Below are 8115 nucleotides of genomic sequence, written 5' to 3' on the forward strand. Positions count from 1 at the left end.
TGGCACAGATGCTGTGCCAGCTCACACCCCGTTTCACAGCTCAGCTGCTCGGATGCGGAGACCTGGTCATTTCCATGATGACCTCACTTGCTTCCACCTCCTGCAACCTCCCAGCAGTCACAGGCGCTGTCTGTCCTTGCGATCCCAACCATGAAGGTACTTAACGGGATGGCTGCAGCCTGCCTGTATCATCTAATTTAGGTCTTCTCACGCCAGCAGCACTGGTGACCCTCTCCATACCTGCAGAGTGAACAGGAGAGGAGAGGAAAGATCTCCTCCTATCCTAGCACAAATGTTTTATGAATCCTCTGAAACAACGAGCACAGGAAAAGTTAACTGTGCAAAGGGTAAAGGAGGGAAAAAAAGCCCTTATTGGATGATTCTGGGGAGTTTTCCTTTCCTGGCTGGGTACACCACACACCAGCACTGTGTTCTGGGCTGGCGCAGGCTGCCGAAGCAGCAGGGTACTTACCAAGGCAGGGTAGGAGGGATAGCCACGGCACTTGGCCCACACCAGCTCCAAGGGCTCCAGCTCAGTCGGACTCTCAAAGGCCATCAGCAGAGTCCTGCCTAAGGGGCAGGAGAAGACGTGGCTTAGGAGGGCGGTTACTAGCGAGGGGTTATGGTAACAGGAGAAACCACAGTCATGTTCCGCATTATGAGGGAACCATGGTCTCCTAAATCACAGGTCTAAGTCTGTGCCTGTGTGTAGACACACTCTTCAACTCGGAAATAGGAGCCTAGCTCAGTTCTGGAGTGAAGAGCTGCTGCACCACTGAAATCAAACGGGTTTACGAGAGAGGAATTTGGCCCATTGGGCTCCACCAAGCCAAATCCACCCTCAGTGGAACTGATGAAGCTGTATCTGAGATTATTTTGGACCACCATTGAGAGAGCTCATTATTCCTCTCAAATACAGATGTCTAGAGTACCCTCATGCCATATACTTTGGGGCTAGTTGATCTCTGCAGAAAATGCCTGGTTCTAGTTGACAGAAGTCCACGAGCCATCAGTTCATTCAGACTTGAGTCAGAAGTATTGAAAAGATCCATTCAAGACACGAACAACTGATCCAGCAGCTCCTGGTCCTGGAACAGGGGCGATCTTCACGAACGTGAATTTTACAGGGGGAATGGTCAAACGCTGCCTTTACCAGATGTCAAACAGGATCGAGAAAATGCTGAGTACAACCCAAACAAGCGCTCTGCCAAGATGGATCTGATGTGCTTCTCCGCGGCTGCATGCCAGCTGTGTTCTCCCATTAATGACGTGATGTTCTGAACCCCAGAACCCCCCCCCGGTTCTCACTCTCCCATACCAGCCCTGCTCTCTAAGCTCATCCCCAAGCACACGGGGTCCGGGATAACAACAGTTCCAGAGAGACAGGAGCCGTGCAGAAGGGGCGTACCAGGGCGTCCAAGCTCTGTTCTGATTTCAGCAGAGACCTGCAGTAACTCTGTCACTGACAGGCCCTAAGACAGACAGCAATCATCTGGTCATGCGATGTTACTGCTGCACAGCAGTCTGACAAAGACATGTGTGTTGCAAAGACCTTGAAGGCGATGTCAGTACGAGTGGGAACAGACCCCTCCGAAAATCGATTTACTGGTTGCACTGCAGTGATGTGAGGGAGAACTAGTCCCAGCCCAAGCGCAGCACCCGTCCCCGCCCAGGCGCAGCACCCACCCCAGCCCTCCAGAAAGCACCCGTCCGGGGAGAGCACGGGGCACAGGCTCAGCAGAAGGGAAAGCAGGAAAAACCTTCTGTGCAATAACCTCAATTTGTAACGAAGCATGGCCATGTCAGCAGCCTGATGGCTCAGCTGGGATGGTTTCGTGCTGGACTGGTTCGTGGCATGCCCGGAGACCCGCTCCCCCGGTTCAGGTGTGTGCTGGGAGCAGGGCAAGATGTGCTGCACAGCCCTTCTCACCTGAGCTGCTGTAATCGGAGTCGCCGTTCACACCGTCCAAGAAGGGCACCCGGGAAAGCGCCGGCTTCCCTCGGCTTCGCTTGGGAGGCATCAGACCGCTGTTAGAAAGAGATGGAAAAGGAGGTGTTAGGAGAAAGCAGATCACCCTGGAAAACAAAGCCAAGTCGATGCTGAAAATACCGCAGAATGACTGCACTGGTGCATCCTTTTCATTTACGGTAATTTTTTATTTTCTTTCTTTTTTATTTCCAATTTTCTAATAACCAGCCCATTTGGAGTGAATTCAGTGCTCAAAAAGAAAGAGTGGAGAAAAGGCAGCAAACAGAGCTATTCCTGAATAGCATAATTGTCCGAGTTACCCATGAGACACCAGCTTGTTTTTAATTCCTTATTTTGTGGGTGTCACATAGCTCTAATGTCATTTTGGCTCTGTGAATTGCTTGCAATTATTGTAATAAGCACTTACACCGCACTTTTCATCTTCAAAGTACTACACAAACATCAACCAACAAGTCCCCGCACTCCCCCGTGAATTCAGCTTTGTCTCCCTCGCTTACACACGGGGAAACAGAGGTAAATGTGGCGGGGCCATAAGGCCAAGACATGCTTTGAAGGTGAGTTTCTGGCTCCTGGTCCTGCTCTGAGAGCGTCCTCACCCCCCACCCCCGAGGGTTTTGTGCATGACTCAAGGGCCCTCATTTAAATGACATTACAACTACGCAGGAATCCAGCTCTCTCCTTTTTGTTCCCTTCCTGCAGCTTTAAACAGTTTATCAGAGTGGCTTTAGTGCCACCTGCACAGGGGTGACAGTAGCACCCACCTCCCAGAAGACGCTGGATCTGGGTACGCAGCACAGAGAAAGGGCAGACATGAAGAGGTGGGTGGCTGTCCCACCTCAGAGAAGCTCTGCAGGTCCTGTGCCTCCAAAGGGCTCATGTGCTAAGAGATAATTCAGTTACTGGAGCTCTACTTGCTTCCCTTGGGCTCCCCAGAACCTGACCGGGGAGGTGGGGTCACTGCTGATCCCTTGCACCAAAACTGCTCCTCTGAACCCACGGCCCTGCCCCTTGTCATGGGCGAGAAAGCCTTTGCAAACAGGTTTATAACGGAACTCTGATCAAACCTTAGCTACAACTGCAGAATTACACCTCTCCTCTGACAGCTAACGTTTAGGATCAAGTTTTCATCTGAAAAACGCCCCTGGGATTCAACCCTGCTGCAGGAGAATTTGTTACACAGCCAATAGCTTTAAACTGCAGCTTCAGCCCTGGGAACGGGTGGGCATGGGGAGCTCTATGGTTTTAAGTGCCCAACTGACACTGTAAGCTTGGAATCTTACAGGACTGACTAAGCACAGGTACTGGGAGGGAGCGTAAAGTGTCTGAACTTAGTTCTCTGGTGATGGGTCATTGCCCTCGGAGTCATTACAGACAAGTAGAGAGCAGTGACATGGTCAAGGCACTAAGAATATCAGCTAAGGAGGTCTTGCTTCTGCCTGTCCTGGCTGATCTTACCCAGCAAGGTTGAACATCCTCAGCCCGTCACTCACAGCACACACAAGCGGGATTCCAGTCTAATACCGGTTTTACCGTGCAGTGAATAGGCTGTGAAATGACGGGAGTCCGAGTTAGGAGGGCTGGACAGGCAGGAAAGTCCAGAAAACGGACACGGTACCCGTGTCTGCCTACTGCACCTGACCAGAAAACGACAGAGTTGGCTTTAAGCCTGTCTGAAGTGCCCAGTTCTGCTTTTAAACCTCTGAGAGGAAGAAAGCAGCCATTCAGTAGGTGGTAGAAGCTCAGCTTCACCTGCAGAGCTCAGCTGGACACTGCAGCTCAAGGTTCCTCTAGCTTTGGCTCTCAAGAACCACAGAAGGTGTGGACCACCAGAAAGGACGTGTATGCACCAAGGAACAGAGGAGTAACAGATACCCACTCACTCGAAAAATCAAGCACCGTTTTTGGAACCCACAGCTTAAGAGGATGGGATGGAACCTCAGAAGCTTTTCATCTTTAGGGTCAACACTCAAAATAAGTAACAGTTTGGGCTGGTTTCAATAAAGAAGTCGAACAATAAAGCCAGGCAGATTAATCTGAACACAGAAGGTGTTCTGGGGAACAGCTTCACGCAGGGCACTCACCTGCAGGCATCAAATGCCAGCCCAGCGCCCAGGCCTGAGCTGCACTCTGAGTCAGAGCCACTCTCTGCGTGTTTTGCAAAGCCGTTGGTCACTCCTGCCGAGGAGACAAGTGGGAATCAGCCCAAAGAAGCAGCAGCAAGACACAGAGATGCCACCAAGGCTCGGGTAAGGTCACTGTCCCAAAACTGCCAGACATGAAGATGACAAGTACTTCAGCCAGAGAGGGAAATTCTGCACCCAGTTCCCCAGACTCAGCTGCAACCAAAGGGTGACGCACCAAAGGTATTTCTACCCCCAACCCACAGGCTGTCTCTGAAGAAGCAAGTGCTGGAGAAGCACCCAGGGCTGGTACAGGAGGACCCCAGGGCTGGTACAGGAGGACCCCACACAGCACTCAGCTCACCAGAGAAGCCCAGAGGCAAGGAAATGAACCACTTGCTCATCTGGCTGAAGCATATTTGGAAAAGACACGGAGGCGTGAGGCTGACTGCCGCAGACACCTCCCTGCCTCACCCCCAGCCTGCCTGCCGGGCTGCTCCCTGCCCACGGGAACAGGCCTAGAAAACCACAGCTTACTCCCTTAGCAGTTCCTTGCCGAGAGAAAACCACTCTAAGAAAAATTCATTGTTTCAGTTTCTCAAAGAGATTTTCCAGTGCACGGAGCAGACTCTGAGGAACTAAATTCCCCCTGGGTGGGAGGCGGCTCCCCGCCACCTTCCTTTCTGGCCAGTACAAATGTCTCTGTAGCCCTAACTGGAACATTTCACTCCTTTGTCCCAGACAGTGCTGAAAACCCTCTCTTCGCTGCCAGGCTTCCTGCCCTGCGCACCGGAGGGTTACCCACCCAGAGGGCTGGGATCCTGCCAAGCTGAGACAAGCTCCACAGCCAGGGACAGGCGGGGGCGAAAAGGAAAGACCCTCAAGTCCCCCATGGCTCATCAAAAGCCCATCAACCACACAAAGGGCACATTCACGCCAAAGCCACTATTGTTTCTCCAGCTGTAAATATGGACCAGCCTCAAGCACATTTGTGGGAAACATCTTGTTCTGACAATCCTGCTCAGGCTGACCTGCTCCTGCGGTAACAGATTCAGCACATCAGACGCTTCCACTTGGAGAAATCAGTTGTGTCTGAAACAGTGCAAGGAGCCGAATCACAAAGGCAGGGCTGCAACTCACAGTTGCAGGGAGTGGTTCAGGGACCCTGGCAGTGCAGGGTGAACGGCTGGACTCGATAATCTTAAAACTCTCTTCCAACCAGATGATTCTGTGGTTCAGCGAGTCGTGTGCATGCAGACATCTTCACTTGGCCCCAGAATTCCCACTCCCTCAGCCCCATCTCGCAGTTCCCAAGGGTTCTGATGGAAGAGGAATCCCAAGGAATTACCTCTCTGTCCTGCCTGCCGGGGCGACTTCTCTCCATCGCTCTCACTGCAGGTCCTGCTCTGTGGCCGCTTCCGCACTTGTCGCTCCCCATCGGGGCGGGAGGGCGAAAGCTGCCCGCTCTGCCCGTGGTCCTCCCCGTTCTCCAGGGAGCAGTCCAGGCCCCTTTGCAGCTTCACCCCATTCTTAGCCTTTTTAAAAAGGACTGATGTCCGTCGGCCCACGCCGCTGAAGGGCGGGCTGGCAGGGGTGTCTGCGGGCGGCAAGGCCAGCCCGTTCAGGCCGTTGTCGCTGAGCAGGCGCTGGAAGGCCTGGCTCTCCCGCTGCAGAGCCTTCTTGTCGAAGAGCTCCCTGTCCGCCACCACCTTCTTCTGCAGCTGATTCAAAGACTTGCTTTCACTGATGGGTTTGAGCTTTGGAGGGTCCTGCAGAGAGTCCAGCTCCGAGAGGTTGGGTGCGGGTCCTGTGGGCTCCAGGGTTGGAGGGTGTGGGGGCTTGGCATCATCTGCTAAAGGAACAAAGAATCTGCTTGAACATTTTAGAAAGAGTTGTTCCCAAAAGTACCACCAGCCTTTCCCATCTTTCACCAGGGCCACAGACAGCAGAAACAGCAGGTCTTGACTGCTGAGAGAGAACTGGAGCTAAAATCCCGCTGCAACCTCTCACCTTTCTCCCCTTCCTCGTCCTCTTCCCTGGATGTTTTGTCTAGCCCCTCTTCCCGCCGCACAGACTCCCCGTTGGGCATGGTCTTGTTCTGCTGCTGCGCCAGCTTCTGCCGAATGGAGTTGATCTCTCGCCTCAGGAGCCGGATGCGTCGTGTCCGGGCACCGCTGGACCGCATGGTGCTCACCATGTCTAGCTTCTCCAGGAGCTCCTTCAGCTGGGCCTCCAAGCAGAGATGAGCCCGGTTCTCCGGGAGGAGGATGTTATCCACTGCATCAGAAGAGAGTGTAACAGTGAAGGGAAGGAGTAAGGCTTCTTGAATGCCATGCCATGCCATGCCATGCCATGCCATGCCATGCCGCATTCCCTGTGATACTATTCATGAACCAGCTGTTTTAGTTCAGGGATTTAGGAATTGTTAACCTCAGAGCTTGGACTTCCTTCCTTTGGGTAAAGAGCAGTTGATTTAACCTGCACTGTCCTCCAGTTCCCGTTCCTATCCCAAGTAAAACAGAAAGCACATGTGTCTGCACCCCACAGTTAGGTTAGGTTACAGCCCTGGTCCTTGGCACAAACCTATTTCACAGCCAGATTAAACGACAAATTCAGACCACAAACAGAACTGGCCACAACACAATGTTTGCCATTCCCCAAGGGCCGGCACCCGCCGCAGCAGGACAGACAGCTGAGGGCTGCGCTGTCCTACACCAATACCACTTTCATACGGACTGCCCATCTGTCTCCAAGAGGGCTGCAACGTTTGGGAATCGGAGAGCAGGCTGGCAGCTCTGTGGGCTGGATGGCAGCAGTATTCTGCACTGCGTTCAGCCGAGTTTCCTCAACAGTAACTGGATCTGCATCTCAAGACGGCTGTGGGTCATGCTGTGAATGGACAGTCTGGGCTAGGGGGACTGCCGGCCTCCAGTACCTTAATTCCTCCTCCCAGCCCGCAGCGCTCCATCTAACCCAGTTGCTCTATACCTCGCTGTTTTTCCTGAAAACCTACTCTAAAAGAGTTAAACAGGCGGACAGGGGAATTCTCGGATGCTGAGTGATGGCAGTGATTGCCATGCAGGTTAAGTGACATGCTTAGAACCAAGAACGCGGTTATGATCCGCCCCAAAAATAAGTTAATAAACACTCACCATCCTCCCAAGAAAAGCGGTAAAAGTCCTCGGTTTTGGGTGACTCAGGCAGGTGAATCCCCACAGTGTCAAAGCCGATGTTTTCAGCTTGCCGCCGTGCATGACGCAATATCGCTCCTCCAAGGTCTCTGAGCCGGACAGCTGCTCGGTGGAAAATCGTGTCTTTAGCATTATACCTCATGCAGTTGGTAACTATAAGGTTAAAGTCTTCCTCAAACTCATCCAATGTTCGGTACAGGTGGGACTCCAGCTTCCGCCTCATGGTGGAAAAATCCATTGGGTTGGAAATGAATTCCAGGTAATCTGGAACCTAAACATATAAAACCTGTACAATTACAAAAACCATTTACGAGCCAACTAGAGCGCACCCGTCACAAGCACTCTGAACTCCTAACGCCCTTTCTGCAGGCAAGGGGCAGCGCCAGCAGCTCATTTCTGTGTCACCCGGTCAGGGCAGACACATCCTGGCTCTACAAAACATTACATGTCTGAGACGTGCTGAAGCTTCCAGAAAACGATACCCTTTTCTGGCCTGGAAGATACCCACATTGTGAGTCCTCTCTGAGATAGTCTTTAGTCCACCAGCAGCTCGGGACAAGGTGGTTTGTGCCTCCAGGGTTATGACAGCCAGGCAGAAGCCCAGCGATACCTCATCTACGACCCACGAGACACCTCTAGGAAAGAGACTTGCCTCGTTCAGGTTAACGGGCTCTGCGAAGATCTGGGCAGCATCCTTCTCCTGCAGCAGGTCCAGCGTTGTGCGCAGCAGGACATTGAAAGGGGTCAGCTGTAGCTCCATAGCAGCCTGCTGAAACTTGACCTGGGAACGGGAGAGAGCGGTGAGCACAGGTAT

At 52.7% G+C, this 8115-nt stretch overlaps 1 protein-coding gene across 1 annotated transcript in view; it reads right to left on the reverse strand.

The window, feature by feature from the left end:
* Positions 1-8115, reverse strand: part of BRPF3 (bromodomain and PHD finger containing, 3) — a 17282-nt gene that overhangs the window by 2511 nt on the left and 6656 nt on the right. Inside the window, exons 5-11 of the mRNA XM_010141065.1 lie at positions 7954-8082; positions 7263-7572; positions 6121-6387; positions 5459-5959; positions 4072-4165; positions 1931-2028; positions 473-570 (exon numbers count right to left, since the gene is read on the reverse strand). Of these exons, the coding sequence (XP_010139367.1) occupies positions 473-570; positions 1931-2028; positions 4072-4165; positions 5459-5959; positions 6121-6387; positions 7263-7572; positions 7954-8082 (1497 nt within the window). The remainder of the gene's footprint in view (positions 1-472; positions 571-1930; positions 2029-4071; positions 4166-5458; positions 5960-6120; positions 6388-7262; positions 7573-7953; positions 8083-8115) is intronic.

Source organism: Buceros rhinoceros, unplaced genomic scaffold, assembly GCF_000710305.1.
Source record: "Buceros rhinoceros silvestris isolate BGI_N320 unplaced genomic scaffold, ASM71030v1 scaffold15118, whole genome shotgun sequence".
In the NCBI taxonomy this organism is placed as follows: domain Eukaryota; kingdom Metazoa; phylum Chordata; class Aves; order Bucerotiformes; family Bucerotidae; genus Buceros; species Buceros rhinoceros.